The sequence below is a fragment of the Stenella coeruleoalba genome (genome assembly GCF_951394435.1).
Source record: "Stenella coeruleoalba genome assembly, chromosome: 9".
Classification (NCBI taxonomy): Eukaryota; Metazoa; Chordata; class Mammalia; order Artiodactyla; family Delphinidae; genus Stenella; species Stenella coeruleoalba.
This window is the reverse complement of record NC_137155.1, coordinates 69,116,919-69,138,182: the sequence shown is the minus strand read 5'-3', so window position 1 is coordinate 69,138,182 and position 21,264 is coordinate 69,116,919. Positions and strand designations below refer to the sequence as shown.

At 33.2% G+C, this 21,264-nt stretch overlaps 1 protein-coding gene across 1 annotated transcript in view; it reads left to right on the top strand.

Moving 5' to 3' along the window:
* The window catches only part of SAMTOR (S-adenosylmethionine sensor upstream of mTORC1), an 87,867-nt gene that overhangs the window by 55,992 nt on the left and 10,611 nt on the right, over positions 1-21,264 (top strand). Inside the window, exon 4 of the mRNA XM_079932107.1 lies at positions 14,680-14,794. Coding sequence (XP_079788233.1) covers positions 14,680-14,794 — 115 coding nt within the window. The remainder of the gene's footprint in view (positions 1-14,679; positions 14,795-21,264) is intronic.

The window sequence follows — 21,264 nt, the reverse complement described above, 5'->3', positions numbered from 1 at the left end:
TTTAACTTCTCTAAGCCTCATTCCCCTCATCTATAAAATGAGAGTAGTAGTACCTACTCGTAAGAATTTTACATTGCCGATATAGTGACCATTGTTACATGATTACACTGATCACCATGATGGCAACACAAAGAATGTTGTCAATAAGAGCGTGAATCTGGGCATTCATGTGAAACCATGCTGAGATCTTTTCACTTAATTTTTTATACCCTTCTCTGATCTCTGTATATGGATTTTCTGGGTCATCCTTTCAGTTTTTTTCAGATGTTTTGCTTAAAAACTAGATATCCGTGCCTTTCTCATGAATCCCTATCTCGTCTCAAAAGTTTCCCAGAGAAGTTCTGTAAAATAAGTAATACATAATTTGAAAGGGAGTTTGTCAACAAAATAAATTTGGACATTAAAATTAAATTGAGTTTCTTAATTGTAGAGCTATTATATGGTTACGTGCCTGTAGCTCTTCAAAAAGAGACTATATTTTCCACATTCATTGACCTATTGACAAAGAAGCGACTTGCAAGACTATTTCGTGAAATGCACTTTGGGAAAAACTGTCCCTTCAGATATAAATCAACTCCATGAGCTAACTCTTGTTTTCTCTTTTCCTCTTAAAGCCTGACTTCATCTACTTAGTGCAGATTATTTAGCCTATAAACAACCTTTACTCACACACTTAATCTCCCTCCAATATATTTTTTGTTCTTTACTACCAAAATATGGAGGGGAAGCTGTTGTCTGGCTTTACACATTGCCATCAAAATCAATAATTGTTAGTGTCATTTCAGGGATTTGTGATACATATAGAAATGAAATGGATTATGTACAATGCTAAGAACGAGTTGCTAAATAAATGATAATAAACCAAGTCATCAGAGTCAGAAGTTTTCTATTTTAACTGGTTTTTTTTGCTGTTCCTTGAAGGAATGATTGAGACAAGAGGATAGGTGGAACTAAGGATTTTTATATGATCCAAGGTATCTAGTAATAAATTTTCCCCACTTATTTGTCATCTATCAGCCCTAAAATTTGGCTTTAGAAAAATTTCCATATATATGACTGTCATGAATTCAGAGTCAGAGTGACAGTGCTGTTGTTTTACATACTAACTCTCAAAAATGCACTTTCTTCTTGTTTTTTCTTCTCAAAAAGATAAGATATGGAAATCTAATTTCTCCCTTCCTCTACATCAAACCAGCAGGGATAATTAATAAGGCCTAGATCATTGATTTCAACCATTTTAACCATAGAACCTTTTCTTCAGAGGAAACATTTTATGGTACGCTCAAAGGGTATAGAAGTTGTAGCCTCCAGATATCTCCCATACCTGCCTTTGTTGGCCCTTGAATGGACTCTGGAAAATACCTACAGCTTTGTAGAGAGCACTTTGAAAAACTGTTGTAAACTGCATACTTGGGTAAATATTGCTAGATTTTCTTATGTAATGAGCAAAAAATTTTACTTAGAGTTTACAGCTCCCTCTTAATATGTCTTGAGGAGTTCAAGATGCTGTTGTTGACACTGGCAGCATGCCAGACAGAAAATTTTGTAGGAAATAAAATCCTGCATTTCCTTACTAAACTCCTTAACCAGTGGATGGGAATTGAGGGGGAGAGAGTAAAGAAATGTGATGTTTTACTATAACTGTTTTGGAAAAGAGAACAAAGACAATATTGAGTAAACACCAACATGGGAAATTTAAATAGAAAGTTATCATTTGACCAGCCTATACATGTTTTTTACATATAAGATTTTTTTCTTAACACTTCTGAAAAACTGCAAATGAAGTTAGAAGACTATGAATTCTTAAGTTTTAAAAATCTTTTTAAATAATACAATTTTAAGATTCTCTGCGTAAATCTGTCTAAAGAAGCAAAATGAAAATTTACTGAGGAATGTAAATGAACATTTGAAAGAGGCATTAAAATGTAGAGGAAGCATTACAAACTTTCTAGCTAAACTTTGTTTTCTAATCAGTATGTTTTATCACTTTACAGAATGTAAATAAGTGAGTGCATATATGCTGAAATTAGGAACCAATCTAACTGTATTTCAATTAGCTGTCCTTTAGAAAACCATTTGTTTCCTGACTAGTCAGACTGTTGACCTGTTATAAAGATTTTCCTGATCAGAAAAACTAATTTTTTCCAAATATTTGCCTTACCAACATTAGTAAATTCAGCCATTTCTTTTTGTTTTGTTTCTCATAAGGTATAATGACTTTTTTTTTCTTTTCCTTGATCTCTTTGGAATCACATTTTACGTGTCAAAAAAAGGCTTTAAAATCTAAGGCTTACATACAGCCTAGTGCACATTTAGAAAAATGTGTTTAAATGCCCCAGAGTAGTCTCCAGAGAACACTAACATGTTCCAACAGTGCTGCCGTAGACCACAAAATTTATTACAACTGTTTAATGAAGTTACAACTCCTACATTTCGCATTTCTTTTAAACATTCTTAATGGTGGCAGATTGTCTATTGTGGTTGAGTTTGATGTTAATTTTTGGAGAGATGTTTCAGTAGAAAATGATATAGCTGTAATAAGTCTTAGGTTGCTATGGGAAGAGGGATAAAGCATGAAAAGTATAATCTGAGAAGGGCTATCTGAGAGTTACAGGTGTCTTGGAAGGGATTTAAAGAGCACATCCTAACAAAGAATGCTAAACGTTAACTCAGAGAGGAGTTCACAAATATTACTTTATTAATCTAGCTCATATCCTGACTGTGTATGTAAATACTAACTACTCTAAACTGAAGTAAAAAATAATTATACTTTAATAGTATAGTTCAGGGATATAGGACCATGTCTATTTTTGTCATCAAAGTCCAGAAATTTTTTGTAGGCAACTGAGGCAGCTTTCTGGAAAGAAGAAGGAGACAGAAGACTATCTCCTTGGTAACTTTTCTGTTCCCATGAAGACCAACTGTGCTTCTTAAAGTTGAATTCCATGAGCTATCTTTTCATATTTAAAATAAATTTGACTTTACTTAAGCTAGTTTAAGTGGTTTTCTGTTCCTTGCAACAAAACTATACCAGACCAAGACAATGATTCTATAAAACTTTATCTTCATCATCACTGCCTATACATGGAAACTCAGATAATCCAAGCAGAGTCTGTGAACCACCCTGAATTATATAAAAATGTGATTTGTGTATCATATGTGTATTGTTGTCTAGTGGGAAAAGGCCATAGATTTCATCAAATACTCAAAGAAGTTTGTTACCCAAAAAGATTAAGAACTATTGGTAGAGAGCCTCATGCAGAGGCATCCTAAGTGACAGAGTCCCTTTCCATTTTGCCTCCATGTTGAGGCAGTGAAAGACTTTGATTCATTATTGTTGCATCTGACAGTGCCATAATTATGCCAGTTTTTATCCTATATATGGAACGTTGAAAAAGATGCCCCTTAGAGCTTTGCTGCTATTAGATGTCTATTAACAATCTGACAAAATAGATTTTCATGAAATTTGGACCTCAGGAAAATTCACTAGGTAGTAATTTTTTTAAGAAGTCTTAGTTTTTGTTTATTTGATTATTTTCAATGGGACATTGATACAGGCAGGTTTCAAATCTGCAAGAGGGTGGTATTCTATCAAGAACTGATCTAGAATTTTAGAATTAGAATGGCCTTTCATTTTACAGATGAGGAAACTGAGACGCAAAAAAGGGTAAGTAAAATTTCTAAGGTCACTTGGTAGTAAAGCAGAAGTGAAGATAGAGTTCTGTTGACTGTCTCCAGAGCCTTTTTTTTTTTTAACTGTACAAAACTTTTGATAATTATTACTTCTTTACTCCTTGTCCCCATCTATGATGCATAGTCAGCTCATTTAATGTTTATACAACACTATGAAGAAGGTGCTGTTACTGGCATTTTAGTAACTACTTCTTCTGGGGAAATTTTCTTGGGGAAATTACATTGTGAATGTTCTATTAAAATATGTAAGTCAGTTTGAAAAATAGTGCCATATACATATATGTACTTATTCATGGTAGTGGAATTAGATTTCTAGTCTTGGATAAATCAGTGAAAGAGCCATTTCAGATAATATTCTTCTCTGTTTTCTAGGAAATATGTTTAGAGGCTTTTTTGTTTGTTTGCTTGTTTTTAAAATTCAAAGTTTTAAAAATGTTAAGGGCAAAAAGGACAAAAAATTGTCACTCTGGACTTAAAAACTACAATACAGTGAAATCAGTTACTGGACATTTCAAAAGGCACTTTATGAGTTTCACAGATTTTATGGAAAGTCCACACCTACTTGGAAACATGTACCTTTGCACTTACTATGCTTTCTGACTGGAATGACAGTCACCTACCTCAACAGTCCTTCCCTTTCCCCCCATTTCCCATTTTCTCCTGGGAGAAGCCTGCTTATCCTGCAGGTCCCAGATATGGATTTCCCTTCTCTTCTACCAGTGTTCTTCTGCTCCTATAACATTTTATACACTCCTTTACTATACAGTCATTGCATTGTTTTCATGTTGTATTTGCATGTGTGTCTTCTTTACTGAACTGAATTACTTGGGAATCTCAAGCTCCTAAAAAGAGGTAGACAGGTACAATAAGTATTCAATAAGTATTTGTCAAGTTATAGTTATGTATACATTTAAAGTATTTTTAAAAATGATACTAAAGCTATTCAGGTTTTTTGTAGAAGATTTGAAATACTGTTTTGATGAATAATTTCAAATTAAAACAACTTCTAAGCTAAGATTAAACAGTCTTAACTATATATTTATGATTATAGCTATTTAGTATAAACTTGAAAATTTCCTTCCAAAATCTAATCTTGTTTTTGATTTTAGAACCTTGAGGCTTCAGACTTACATTTCCACATCAAAACTTAGAGCATACGATCTGACAAAGATTTTGTTTTGTTTTTGTGTTGTGAATGAAAGGTATTCTGAAATATAATTTGGGTGCCAGGATACTGGAATTTCAAGATCTTTCAGCTTCAGTGAGGAAGAGTAGTTTGTTGGTACTATTGAGAAAAAAAAGAAAAACGCCCTATTATACTGTTTAAGTATTTCTTTTGTTAAATGAATTACTCTTACTTTGCTGAGGCCAATGTTTTGAATTCCAGATACCTAACCACCACCTTACCTATCATTTAACTTGCAAATAAAATGGGCTTTTCCTCCAAGTAAATTTATAATATGAGAATTTGCATAAGTAGTAATGTTTGTTGCTTAATTTTAAAGTATTGGTGCTTCAAATACAGAAATATAGGTGCCAGGATTTAGTCATTATCAATAAAAATCATCTTGATGTGAAAGTAGTCCTTATAAATTTTATTTATTTTGGACTATGGGATTACAAATCCCATAAGAATTTATTAAGGGTAAACCTGAGAGAGACCAGGATAGCTTTTACATAGTATTAACGTAAAAAAAGACTTGCTTATTTCTCTTGCAGAAAAATTTGAAATAGTGATTAAAATGAGAAAATTGGGTAATTCAATGTCATTTTAGTCATATCTGTATTTGGCATTTTAACTATGAAGTCTGTCATATAAGGTCACTTAAGGTTGGCTCTCTGGCCTTTTTTGATTAAGAAACTTCAAAGTCATTTGATAGATTATTCAGAGGATATTTTTGCTCTTAGCACACCTAGTGTATTCACATAATAAGTATTTTCGTATCTGTGAATAATAATGAAATACTTCTTATACTCCTTTTATAATTATTGACTCTTTTTGTCACAGACTGATTTTATGCTGACCAACTAGACTAAATTAATTTTATCTGTTTATATATTTACTTTGAAAGTTAACTAGAATATGCTAGCAGGATATTCTAACTAATCTCTCAAACTTGAAAAGAATAATTTTTTAAAAATGTTGGATAAATCTTAAAAACACCAAAGAATTGGTAGGGCCAAATGCAAATGCTGGCAGGAACCCAGAAAGGGAGGCAGAGCACAAAGCTTCTTTAGCCTTGAGAGCATTTTTCCAAACTGCAAACTTCAACTTTAGTTTTTATACTCGACTGGTTGGAGCTTCAACTCTGAAAATTACTTTCTCAGTTTAAGGGTGAACCAGAATAAATCTACCCCGTTCGTCCACAGCATGACAGACTCTGACAAGTTGAAACTACAGGACATCCTAAACATAAACTCCTAAATTCACATCACAAGGGTGGTCCAAAAAACTTTAAACCCTGTTTATTTGGATGAAAGTGGTCCGGCACTGGTGGTATCCCAGATTGCCTGACAGAGCAAAAATGAATACTTCTGCTCAAAGAAACTTCGTAAATAATTTTTTAAGAAAAACATCTCACAGTAAGAAGTAATTACGAAGCATGTATGGAAACAAGGAACCATGATCTAAAATCAGCACGTATCAAGAATAGATATTTAAAGGCCTCAGACACTAGAATTTTGAGTCACTGTTTATAAAATAATATTTTAAAAATAAAAGAATGCTTGAAAGTTTCTGAAGGAACTAGAAACTTTAAGAACCTACAAGCCATTTGGAAAGCCAAAATTAAAAAGAAAACTTCTAGAGATAAAAAATAAAATAATTAAAATAACTCAGTGTATGACATGAATTAAAGAGGAAATTATTGAACTGAGTGAGACAGAGTAAATGAAATTATCCAGAATGCCACATATGGACAAGGAAAAAAAATAATAATGAATTAAAATGGTTAAAGACACAGAAGATAAAATAAGGTTTAACTTCTTAATGGAGTTGCAGAAGGAGAGAAAAGAATGGGAGAGAGAAATCTCTTACTAAAAGAAATTCTAGAGGTGTATTTCAAGCAGAAAGAAAATGACCCCAGATGGAAAGTCTGAAGTGAAAGAAAGAATGAACAACAACAACAACAACCAAAAAGGTAAATATGGACAAACATTTATAAAACAGAATACACAAAAAGACTAACATAACCACACAACAGAATTGTGGTCTCAAGCATTTGTATGGTTTGAGAGAAGGCTAAGATTATTCAATAGTTAAGCATATATTTTTCTAAAAGAACAAACTATAAATTTTTGAAATCAGTAAAATGAAACAATATGGAATTATTAAAATTTAAAAGGAAAAATCTAAAACCAATTCTCAACCTTGGCTTACACAATACATTCACTTGGGAAGCTTTTAAAAACCCTAATGCCCAGGCTCCATCCTAAACCAATTAAATCAGAGTCTTTAAGTAATTTTGAAGCTCCCAGGGTGATTCTACAGAAAGCAAGGAGCAGAGGAAAAGAAACGTAGAACAGATAGAGCAGATAGAAGGTGCAAGGTAAGGTACTATATATAAATCAAAATATGTTGGTAAATCACTTTAAAAGTAAATGATCTAAATACTCTAATTAAAAGAAATTTTTTATTGTCATAAAAATCCAGTTTATGTTGCTTATGAGAGACATATCCAAAATATAATATGGTAGAATAAATATAATTTCTAGAGATAAAGTATATTTCTCATAATAATAAAAGGTGTGATTTAACAGGAGAATATGTGTTTAATTTGTACGTGCCTAATAGTATAGCTTCAATATACATAAAGCAAAAATTGACAGACAAACCTACAGTTGTTTTGAGGAGGTTTGTTTTTTTTTTCCCCAGCATTAAAGTTTGATAAGTTTCAAAACTCTAAGGGAGATTTTAAGAGTAGTACAACCAATACCCTCATTTATGTTTGTTACCAAGATTCATTAACAGTTAATATTTTGCTACATTTACTCCATAAATCTGTGTGTGTATATATAGACACATTTTTCTTTTTGTTTCTTTTCTGAACCATTTGAGTTACTTCAACATTAAATACGTTATCATGTATCACCAAAGACTGAGGACATTTTCCTACATAACCACAGTACAGTTGTCATCCCATTCAGGAAATTTAACATTGATATAGTTACATGTTTACATAGTTCACATTTGAATTTTCCAGATTGTTCTAATAATGTTCTTTATAACTGTGGGTTGGTAGTTTGATCCAAGATCCAATCAAATATTATATATTGTATTTAGTTGAATATCTCTTAGGCTTGATTAATCTAGAAAATTCCCCATGATAGATCCATGTTAAACATTTTTGATAGGTATAGATGATACTGTGTTCTCAGTATATCACTAAGAGGGCATGTGTCAGTTTGTCCCATTATCATTCATGTTAAGTTTCATCATTTGACTAAATTGGTATCCTCCAGATTTCTTCACTGTAAAGGCACTTTTAATCTCTAATCTGTTGGGTTATACGTGAAGATCGAGACAATTTCCTGTTCCTTGACAATTTTCACTGTAACTTTAACATGGTCTTGCCTGAGTCAAGTTTTGTTTCGGTTTTTTTTTTTTTACTATAATAGTTGGAAATAGGTGATTTTTCTATTTCTAGCTTGCTTACACATTCATTGGTTGGTATTCTTCTATAAAGAAAAACTTTCCCTTTTCCCCCTCTTTTTTAAAGTTCTGTAGACTGATAGATTTTTTAAAAAATTCAGTGTGTTATAATTCATTCCTATCATTATTATGATGCTAAAATCATCTCAAATTAGGCCAGTGGAACCTCCTGTAAGCTAGCTCCTTTGACCTTTTGGTATATTCCTATTAGTTTTTGAGCGTTACCTTACTTTCTTGTACAACAAGATAGTTGAAGCTCACCTTGTACTTTCTCTGCTTCAACCCTGAAATAAGCCTTCCTGTAAAAAGTTCAGATTCCTTTTAGCAAGGGACCAAATTCTGGCATTAGGTATCCTCACTGCTACTGGGGTGTTATTGCATCTACACCCTTTCATATGAAACCTCTAATTCTAGTCTATCTCCGAAGGATTCTTTCTCTCCTTTCCCTCATTCTGAATTTGTATCTCCCAGCAACTTTAGTTTATTTCCCTATTTGCTCAGCCCTTCAATACATACAAAATAGTTTTTAAATGGCTGCAGTAGTACCACAACAACATACTAAGTAAAATTCAGGATTTCTTTGCAGTTTTTTGTCCTTAAAATTTCACCCATTGATATGATTATAATCAGAATACTGTGTTCATAATTATTTAATTTCAATAACTATTATTTCAAATCAATTTATGGCGATCTTTATCTGCTTCTTTAAAAAAAAGTTGGAAGATTTTTAACACACCTTCTCAATAACAGAGAGCAAGCATTCACAGTGAGTAAGACTGTAGAGGATTTGAACAACATAATTAACAATCTAATAGCCATATATAGAATAGTGTACCCAAAAGCTACAAAGTAATATTCTTTCAAGCATACAGGTAACATTTATAAAAATGTTTTTTAAAAAACTGTGAATTTAAAAAATTATATTAAATATTTAAGGTATTATTTAATTTATAAAAATTTATAAGTCAAATGTTAGTAAGATTCAAAGGGTTGAATTATGTAGACAATGCTATTAAGCTAAAAATTGGTACCAAATTGCAATAAGGAAATACCCAAAGGTTTAGAAATTAGTAAATAACCTTCCAAAAAAAAAATCCATTAGATGAAAATTTATAATAAAAATTAGAAAATATTTTCAACTAAATAATAATGATACTTTTTGTGAAGAAATTTTTTGTCAAAAGTTACAAATGTGCTTTTTATTAAAACTTGTGGATATAGCTAAAGCATCACTTAAAGGAAAATGTATAGCTTAAATGCATATATTATAAAGAAAAGCTGAAACTAGTGAACTAAGAATCTATCTCAAGAAATTAAAGATACCTCAGCAAATAAGGCCCTTTCGCCTCCAAAAAAAAATGAAAAGAAAATAGTAAAGAGCAGGAAGATAGAAAAAGTCGGAGATAAAAGTTGGAATTTTGTAATAATATTAAAGAAATTAAATCAGTGGTTAAAGATCTCAGAAATAAAACTCCAGGCCTAAATGGCTTTACCAGCGAGTTCTAGTAAACATTTAAGGAAAAATGAATTCTGTTCTTACACATACTCTTTAAAAATAGAATGAAAGGAGTTATCCCACACTCATCTTAAGAGTCTAGCATAACCTTGATATTAAAACCCATCATGGACAGTACTAGCACAGAAAATTATAGTCTGATCTCACTTATGAACATAGATGCAAAAATCCATACACACACACACACACACAGTTTATCCTAATTATTCAGAAATTCCATATCTGCAAATTCACCTACTCACTAAAATTCAACTCCAAGGTGAGTACTCATGGCATTTTCAGACTCATTTGTGGACATGCTGAGGGTGGTGAAAAATTTGTCATCTGACACACACCTTCCCAGCTGAAGTTGAACAATGCAAGCTCTGCCTTATTGTTTCAGCTCTCAAGTATAAAAATGTCCCATTTTCAGTCTATTTAATATCACATTTTTTGTGCTTTATTGATTTTACATTTATTTTTTAAATTTTATTTTTTGCTGCATTGGGTCTTCATTGCTGCGCGCGGGCTTCCTCTAGTTTCGGCAAGCGGGGACTACTTTGTCGTGATGCGGGGGCTACTTAGTTGCGATGCGCAGGCTTCTCATTGCAGTGGCTTCTCTTGTTGCAGAGCACGGCCTTTAGGCGGGCGGGCTTCAGTACTTGTGGCTCGTGGGCTCTAGAGCGCAGGCTCAGTAGTTGTGGCACATGGGCTTAGTTGCTCCGCGGCATGTGGGATCTTCCCGGACCAGGGCTTGAACCCGTATCCCCTGCATTGGCAGGTGGATTCTTAACCACTGCGCCACCAGGGAAGCCCTATTTTGCTTTAAAAATGGCCCCTAAGCATAATGTTAAAGTTCCATCGAGCCTGTCTAAGCACAGGAATGCTGTATTATGCCTTACAGAGAAAATAGTATATTAGATATGCTTCCCTTAGGCATGAGTTATAATGGTGTTGGCTGTGAGTTCAGTGTTGATGCATCATAATACATATTAAATAAGTTACCTTTAAACAGAAATACACATAAATCCAGGTTATGTGTTGCTCTGGTGTTGAAAGTATTGTAACCAGAGGCCTAGTCTTGTATTTCCCTTAGGAGCATGGTTTAGTGATCGTGGTGACTTTATAGACCAGACCCATCACAAATAGAACCAACTGTATATACATATATAAAACAAATCCTTTAAGTTATGAAGACAGTAATTTATCAAAACCAAATTAGATTCTTCCCAATAAGGCAAGATTGATTTAACACTACAGAATTAATGAGTATACTGTATCACATAAACAGATCAAAGAAAAGTCATATCTCAGTAGCTGAGTACATTTGATAAAATCTAACATAGATTTGTGTGAAATTTTTTTTTAAAAGGAGCTAGCAAAATATAAAAGCTTCATCAGCTTTATCAAGGATTCTATATAAAACCTGCAACAGTCATTATATTTAATGGTGAGTTATACATTAATGGTGAACATTATACTTAATGTTCCCTCTGAGACTGGAAACAAAATAGTACCTGCTTGTATTAGTCCTGTTTAATATTGTATTAGAAGTCCTGGGCAAAGCAGCGAGGCAAAAAATAGATGGGAGGGTGGGTGGATGGATAGATAAGAAAAGAAGAAATAATATTATTTTTCACAGATTATGTAACTACGTACCTAGAATAGAATACCCCAAATAATATACAGATAAGCAGTTGAGATAACAGGAATTTAGTAATGTTGCTGGATACAAATCATTGTACAAAACTGAATTGCATTTCTGTAACCAACAATGAAAAATCAAATTTTAAAAAATAACAAGGTTTATCCATAGGGGAAAAGCAATAACAGCACCAAAAAATATGAGTTAACAAGAAATACAAATCCAACAAAATATACATGGGACCTTTTAAGAGAAATTGTTAAAGCTATTGAGAGACAATGAGGAACTAAATAGATGGAGAACTATGCCATGTCCATGGATTAAAAGAGTCCATATTGTAAAGACGTTAATTCTCCCAAATGATCTTTAGATTCAGTGCCACTCTAATCAAAATCACAATGGGATGTGTTGTATAAAGGTACTATCACACAGCCATGTACATGAATTAACTACAGAAACACAAATGACACAAACTTAATATTAAATGAAAGAAGAAAGTCACAAAAGCAAATGTGTAGTGTAAAACTAAACTATGTTATTCAGAAGACAGTCATAGGTAGCAAGACTATAAAAGGAAATCAAGGGAACGATTATCACTAAAATCAGGATAGTGGCTACCATTACAGAAAGGGGTAGGGGATGTCGTCAGGGAGGATCCTGTTTCTACGGTGCAGGCAATGTGTTATTTCTTGACCTGGGTGATAATTACTTGGATATTCTGTTCACTTTGTGATTAGTCTTTAAACTAAATATATGTTGATGCAAAAAAAAATTACAGAGCTCAACCAAAGAATTTGAAATGGATTAAGTGTATTACTGAGAGTTAATGTTATTAAGTTAATCCATGATATTAAGTTATTGGTAATTATATTTCAAAGTTGAATTAAGTTGAATGATTTGGAATACTCCATCCAGGTAGAAAGGTTAATTTCTAAGAAGCACTTTTTTAAAGACTATCAGAAATTTTTTGTTACCCAATTTACTAGAGTCTACCAGTATTCTGCTTTTACTATGTTCAGGAAGATAGTAAAATTCTGCTTCTACCATGTTCAGGAAGATCATTAGGGGACAAACCACAAAAGATTTTATATATAACATGATATTAATAGCTAACAATGATATCTACCACTTTTTGAGCGTTTACCATGTACCAGATACTAGGGCAAGAATTATAAACGCATAATCTCATTTAATCCTAGAAATGACTCTTAAGTGTGGGTACCATTGTTGTCCCCATATCACACAGGTAAAGGGCAGAATCAGGTTTTGATTTTAGTCTCTCTTATTCCAGAACTCTTGTTCTTAACCATAGCCCCACATAAGGATTAGAATGGCAATCTAGTAGTGTACTTAGTATTACATGTTGTTATAGATTCATTTATTCAAACTGGTTATGATTTAAGTATTCAAATTTGTTAATTTAGCAGTAAATGTCAGCTATATGCCAGGCATTTCAAGGTACCTATCTACTGGATCTTTTGCTCTGTTTAGCAACTTGGAACCTATACCACAGTAGTTCGCTGGCCTCCTTCTTCCTTAGAGCTAGTGTATTGTGATATTTCAAGTATCACTAAACTTAATTCAACTTTACAGATGATTATTTGTTATACACATCACCCAAACTACATAATAATCTACTTCCTGATTTGGCTGCAGTACAGAAAATTACCTTTTGAGCCCTAGGATCAGCTCTTGTTGCTGAGGGAGTTTCTAGCTATTCCTTTTATTTCCTTATACTCTCATAACCCCTTCTTTGGATGAGTTCTTAAATAAAATTTGGTTGACAAAAATCTTTTAATTGGTTCATATTTTTTTATGGTACTATAAAATGCCATGTACTGTATTAAACAGGTCCTGTATACAGTTTATTTATAATCAAATGGTGATTATGGTCATTTCTATAAAATGTTAGGACATCAGGCTCTTGGTAAAAAATGTAACCCCTATTTATTGTGTTCCTTTTCTGAAAAAAGAAATCAACTTTAGATTATATTATTTTATTTTGACTTACAGTGCCTTTTCCAGGAGCTTAACTACAGTCTGTAGTTTAACACCTCTCTAATGGACACTATGGCAATATGCTAGCTGAGGTAAAAGGAACAGAAGCTGGGCAGATTTTCTCTGCCCTATAGGCTTTAAAGAACCAAGATTCTGTTTTTACCCAGTTATTTCACTATATTTCTTTCCTTTATGTTTCCAGTGTCTACTCATAATTTTTTTCAGCAAAATTGTCTTAATATCAATAAAATGGCATATGTCTTAAGTTGGTTTTTATTATTGCTTTACTTGGCTGAACACTAGGACTATAGGCTTCAGACCAACAAAAATCCACTGTTTTCCTTCATCCTTATTTGCTGCTATGTAGATCCGTATTATCAATAGTTGCATTTGACTAACTTTAATGGTCATGCCCGGTTTTGTTTACCTTCTTTTTTCCTACTACTTTTGGACGCAAGGAACACACCTGAACAAAATAAAATTTTTCATAACTTAAGAAATACTATCCTTTCATTGCTTTGCTCTTTGGTCCTTTTAAATCATTGAGACAAATTAAAGTCCAAAGACATCATTATATTGACTACTGAGAATTAATTTGTGAATGGATTCTTTCATCTACAAAGACAGTTTTCAAAGTGTGGTCTGGGGATCTGAGACCCTTCTAGGGTCTCTGTGGGGAGGAAATTATTTTCATCATAATACTAAAATATCGTTTGCCTTTTCTACTCTCATCCTCTTTTGAGTGTAGGGTTGAGTTTTCTAGAAACTTCATGGCATGTGATGTTGCAACAGCTTGAATGCAAAGCAGACGTGCGAATCCATCTGTCTTCTATTAAGCCCAACATTAGAGAGACTTGAAAAAATGTAAAACAGTAACTCATTTTTACTATCTTTCTAATCTAGACTTTCATTAGAAAGTATAATTTACATTAGCATATACTATAGTGTTATTGTTTTATAAATGAATTGATGTTTTTAAACCATTGAGTTTTAATTTCAAATATGGTATTATTGATAGAACCTGCATAAACAAAAGAGCTCTTTTAGGCCCTCAGTAATTTTTAAACATGTAAAGGGATCATGAGACCAAAAAGAGAGCCAATAATCTATACTATTTTTTTTATTCTCAAATGTTTGAATTTTTCTTATATTTTATTTCATCTTATAAAAAGCATAATGAAAATAATCTATTTTTAGGTTGCTACAAACCTCAGGAAAGATCAGATTACTTGATGTTGGCAGCTGCTTTAACCCATTTCTGAAGTTTGAAGAATTTCTAACTGTTGGCATAGACATCGTACCTGCTGTAGAGGTATGCATAGTTCTGTTTGTTTTGAGATGAATATTTTACATGTATATATACAAAGGAAAGCACTGTCTTTACACTCCTGAAATAGCAAATATATTTCTGTGTACAAGTTGATAAGAGACTATTTCTATTCAAAACTAAAAGTATATTTTGTGAAAATTTGAGCATTTAGTTAACTAATATTAATTTGACCAATACCATATTTGTCTTCATTTTGTTTTGTTCCCTGTTTATCATCTATCATTTCAATCAAGAAACTTCAGTAAGTTGCAAAGATTCCTTATTTTATTTTTTAATGCATCTCTTTCTGAAACGTACTCTGATGTAGAGCTATTATGGAATAGTGGAAAGAGCAAGGGCTTTGGAGACAGCCAAAACTTTATTAAATCCCAGCTATTTGTACTTAGTAGATTAAACAACTTTACAAAGAATGTTTCCTCTGCTTTTAAAATTAGATTTTTTTTCCCCTCAATGACAGAAGTTTATAACATTTGCCATTATACTTTTGATATGGCACCAGACACAAAAATTTTTTTACAAATTTTTATTGCTATAAAGAGATTGTGGTACAGTATAAACTCAGGCTCAGAGATTTTTTTCCTCCACTGCTATATTCCCAGTACCTAGAAGAGTGCCTGGCATACTAAGTACTCATTAAATACTTCTTGAATAAAAGAATGAAATCTTATTTTCAACCTTGATTTGACTCTCTGAGCCTCAGTTTTCTCGTCTGTGCAGTGGGGTTTGTAATGGACTATACCTTATAAGATTGTTGTTGTGTTTACTTGAGAAAAAGTATTTAAAGCACCTAACAAAGCACCTGTTATATTGTGAGTGCTAAAGAAATGTTTGCTGTTATTATTGAAAAGTTCCTGCATGAAGAGTCAACTTTCATATGAATTTATTCTTTGATTCTTATAAGCTTGACTGTCTATATTGAATCTATGTGACTAACACTGACGAATAAGAAAATGCTAAAAGCGTTACTATTATCTCCTAAAGGTAGACAGATACTTGCTGTACGGTAAAACAGCTGTTCTTAGCTTACCACTGCAGAGAATTCCTGGGCCATTAGAAGCTATAGTTTTAAAGTGCAGGTGGATTTGTACATGGATTCTCTCCCCTTCCTTCCTCAAGACACACATTAGAGATGTCCTTCAAGGACTGGTAAGACATGATGACCATTTGATCTAAACCTAAGGCTCAAATATTAAAATATTAAGCTTATTTATATATAGGGCTATAAATTTTCAACTGTAAAGCCATTAGATAGGCAAAAGAACTACTATACATGAGTTCAGTAGTAGAATCAGACTTTGATAGTTCCAGAACCCTATAACTAATTTTAAAACAAAGGGAAGAAACTTATACTTCCAGTCGAGATGGGGTGACAGGGACCAGACTGATGCTCTTTCCCCCTGCCTGCAGCAACTAAAAAGTGGACAAAATATTCAAAATAATATACAAGAACTGGACATCAGGTAATGAAGGACAGTGATCCCCAAGAGATGGAAAACAAATGAGATGAGCCATATGGTTGCACATACAGCCTTCAGAGAGTTTCCAACGTGTGGCACAAACAGGGGATTCCCAAGCAGAGTCCAGCTGGTAGTGAGTTGTAGAGGCAGAGGTGAGAGTCCTGAGAGACCAAGACAGCTAAGGCTCATGGACAAAGTACCAAAGATATGAGAGCTACACAGAGAGAAAACTCCAGGGGTCTGCAAAGAATCCTCCGTGAGTACTCAGCTGAGTACTTATCAGTACACGTCTGTGAGAAAACTACATGAGACTGGAGGAAGTACCACCTCAAAGATCTAGAGGTTATAGTGCCCAGCACACTCACACAGGCTGGAAGTAGCACCCGTTCCCACCAGCCACACTGGAAACCTCAAGAATCACAGTAGCCTGGGTAGAGTACACAGAAAAGCCTTGCATCAGTAGTGGAGAATAATTAGCCTTAGACCGAAGGCTGCTGTAGTCCCACCTAGCAAATCCTGAAACAAAAACCAAAAAGATCAAATTGTCTCCAGATAATTTAACTACATCCTAGAGCAAAGTTAGAATATTTATAGCAATACCAAGTCATCCAGGACGCAGCAAAGTAAAGTTCACCATGCCTAGCGTCCAATAAAAAAGTAATCAGCCAAGTAAAGAAGCAAGAAAATAGGACCCACAATGAGGAGGTCAGTCATCCAGCAGAGACCAACTGTGAACTGACACAGATGTTAAAATTCGGAAACAAGGACATTAAGATAGGGACATTATGACTGTATTCTGTATGAACAAAAAGTAAAGTAGAGACATGGAAGATAATTTTAAAAACCCAAATCTAACTTCTGGAGACGGATACTATGATCTATGATATGAAACATGTACTAAATGGGATTAACAGTACATTAGATATTGAAGAAGAAAAGTTAAACTGAGGACATGGCAATGGAAACTACCCAAAATTAAACTGAGATATTTTTTTTAATGGAAAAGCATCAGCAAGTTAATTTCAAATGGCCAAATATAAGCATAATTGGAGTCCCCCCAAGAAAGGAATGAAAGAAATAATGGTCAGAATTTTTCTGAACTTGATAAAAGCTAACTAATAGTAGAGCTGACCCTTAGCACCCAGGGGAATTGTTCCAGGACAGCCCACCACCACCACAGATATCAAAGTCTGTGGATGCTCAGGTCCTTAGAGTTGGCTCTTCATATCCCTGTGTTCCATGTCCACAGATACAGAGGACTAACTGTATATTTCTTGGAAAAATCCATGTATAATTGGACCTGTGCAGTTCAAACTCGTGTTGTTCAAGAGTCAGTTGTAATGTAGAGTTTATAATCTATATAAAAATAAAATGTATGATAACAATAGCACAAGAGGGGAGAAAGGGAAATATACTATATGTATAGTAATAGGTTTTTATAATATATATAAAGTGGTAAAATACTATTTGAAGGTAGACTATGATAGGTTAAAGATGTAGACTATAAATTCTAAAGCAACCAGTAAAATAAAGAGTTACAGCTAATAAGCCAGCAAAGGAGATAAAATAGAATTACAAAGAAATTTCTTTAATCCAAAAGATGGCAGAAAAGGGAAGGAAACAATGAACAGATGGGAAACATAGAAAATAAATAGCAAGATCATACATTTAAACTTAAGTTTACCAATAATCACATTAAATAGATATGGCCTAAATACCCCCAATTAAAAGGTGGAAATTGTCAGATTGGATTAAAAAAAGCAAGACTCAAATATATGTTGCCTATAAGAAATGCACTTCAATTATAAACACACAAAATAGGATGTGTAAAAGAAAGACACTGTGGCACTATTACAGTCAGACAAAGTAGATGTCAGAGCAATATTACCAGCAGTAAAGATGGCCATTTCATAATGATAAAAAGTTCAATTCATCAAGAGTACAAAACAATCCTCAATATATATGCATCTAATAACAGAGCTTCAAAATACGTAAACCAAAAATTGATAAGGTAGCAATTACAAATAGACATTTATAAAATTATAGTTGAAGATTTCATTACCCCTCTCTCAATAATTGATGGAACAATTAGAACATTGGTCAAAGAAGAACTCACAAGGAAAGTTAGACCATATTTTCTTTTCTTCTTTCTTTTTTTTTTTTGCAGTACGCGGGCCTCTCACTGTTGTGGCCTCTCCCGTTGCGGAGCACAGGCTCTGGACGTGCAGGCTCAACAGCCGTGGCTCACGGGCCTAGGCGCTCCGTGGCGTGTGGGATCTTCCCGGACTGGGGCACGAACCCGTGTCCCCTGCATTGGCAGGTGGACTCTCAACCACTGCGCCACCAGGGAAGCCCTAGACCATATTTTCAAATGAAGATAAATAAAAACATATGATATCAAAAACATAAGATATGCATAGGATGCCACTAAAAACACTAAAATAGTACTTAGAGGAAATTTTACAATAGTAAACACCTTTATTAGAAAAATAAGAAAGGTCTCAAAGTAATGACATCAACTTTCCAACTAGGAAAAAAACCAAACCCACATTAAATCTAAAATACAAGAAAGAAAATAATAAAGATTACAGCAGAAATCAATGAAATAGAAAACCTTTAGAAAATAGTAGGGAAAAACTGATGAAAGCAAACACTACCTCTTTGAGAAGATCAATAAAATTTATAAATCACTAGCCATACTGATTAGGAAATAAAGAGAAAGGTGTGACATCATGTATATTTTACCAATATTAAAAGAAAGGAAAATATTACAAAAAATTTTATGCCAATAAATTCCACAACTTAAGTGAAATGGTCAAACTCCTTGGAAGACACATGCTGCCAAAGCTCACTCATGAAGAAATACATAACCTCAGTAGCCCTAAATGTATTAAAGAAATTTGAATTGGCAGTTAAAAACTTTCCCACAAAGAAAATTCCAGGCTCAAATGGCTTCACTTCCCAACTTATTCTATGAGGCCATTACCCCAATACCAAAACCAGAGACATTACAGAACAAAAACAACAACTTATAGACCATATCCATCATAAACATAGAAAAGTTGTCTACAAAATTCTAGCATATTGAACCGAACAGTATTTCAAAAGGGATAATACATCATGGCTAAGTTTGATTTATTCTAGGAGTATAAGATTGGTTTAATGTTAAAAAAAATAATCTATAACACCTATACAAAAATCTACTGAAAATGGATTAAAGACCTAAATATAAGACCAGATACTATAAAACACCTAGAGGAAAACACAGGCAGAACACTCTGACATAAATCGCAACAATATTTGTTTTTTGATCCATCTCCTAGAGTAATGGAAATAAAAACAAAAATAAACAAATGGGACCTAATTAAACTTAAAAGCTTCTGCACAGCAAAGGAGACCATCAACAAAACAAAAAGACACAACCTACAGACTGGGAGAAAATATTTGCAAACAATGCTACCAATAGGGATTAATCTCCAAAATATACAAACAGCTCATACAGCTTATTATCAAAAAAACAACTCAGTCAAAAAATGGGCAAGAGACCTAAATAGACGTTTCTTCAAAGAAGACATATGAATGGCCAACAGGCACATGAAAAGATGATCAGTATCACTAAGTATTAGAGAAATGCAAATCAAAACTACAGTGAGGCATCACGTCACAACAGTCAGAATGACCATCATTAAAAAGTCTACAAATAATAAATATTGGAGAGGGTGCGGAGAAAAAGGAACCCACTTACACTGTTGATGGGAATGTAAATTGGTGCAGCCACTATGGAGAACAGTATAGAGGTTCCTTAAAAAACTAAAAATAGAGTTACCATATGATCCTGCAATCCCACTCCTGGGCATATATCTGGAGAAAACTCCAATTTGAAAAGATACATGCACCCCAGTGTTCATAGCAGCACTATTTACAATAGCCAAGACATGGAAGCAACCTAACTGTCCATCAACAGATGAATGGATAAAGAAGATGTGGTATATATACACAATGGAATATTACTCAGCCATAACAAAGAATGAAGTAATGCCATTTGTGGCAAAATGGTTAGACCTAGAGATTATCATATTAAATGAAGTCAGACAGAGAAAGATAAATAGCATAGGGTATCACTTATATGTAGAGTCTTTAAAAATAATGATACAAGTGAACTTATTTACACAACAGAAACAGACTCACAGAATACAAATGTATGGTTACCAAACGGGATAGTGGGGGACGGGTTTGGTGGCGAGATAAGTTAGGAGTTTGGGATTAACATATACACATTACTATATAGAAAATAAACAACGAAGACCTACTGTATAGCACAAGGAACTCTACTCAGTATCTTGCAATAATCTATAATGGAAAAGAATCTGAAGAATATATATGTAAATGAATCACTTTGCTGTACACCTGAAACTAACACAACATTGTAAATTAACTATACTTCAGTTTAAAAATGGTTAAAAATAAAATTACATATACCATAAAAAAACCCCACTTATTCTTTTCATCACAGTAATACACTAAAAAAGAAACCTACAGCTAACATCATACTTAATAGTGAAAGAAAAATGTTTTTCCAATAAAAACTGAAAAAAGAACAAGATAAGGTTACTCTCACCATCTCTATTCAGCATTCTCTAAAGGTTTTTACCAGTGCAGGAAAGCAAGAAAAAGCAATGATAGGCATCCAAATTGGAAAATAAGATGTAAAACTGTCTTTGTTCACAGATGACATTGATCATCTATTACTTTATTCTGTGGAATCTACAGAGAAGCTACTAGAACCAGTAAGTGAGTTTAACAAGGTTGCAAGATATAAGATTAACATATAAAAATCAATTCATATGTACTAGCTACAATCAACTAGAAATTAAAAATAGTACCATTTATAATAGCATCAGAAATATGAAGTATTTAATATATGAACATATATTTATATGAAATATAAAGCTGACAAATATATGGCAAACCTGTATATTGAAAACTATAAATTAT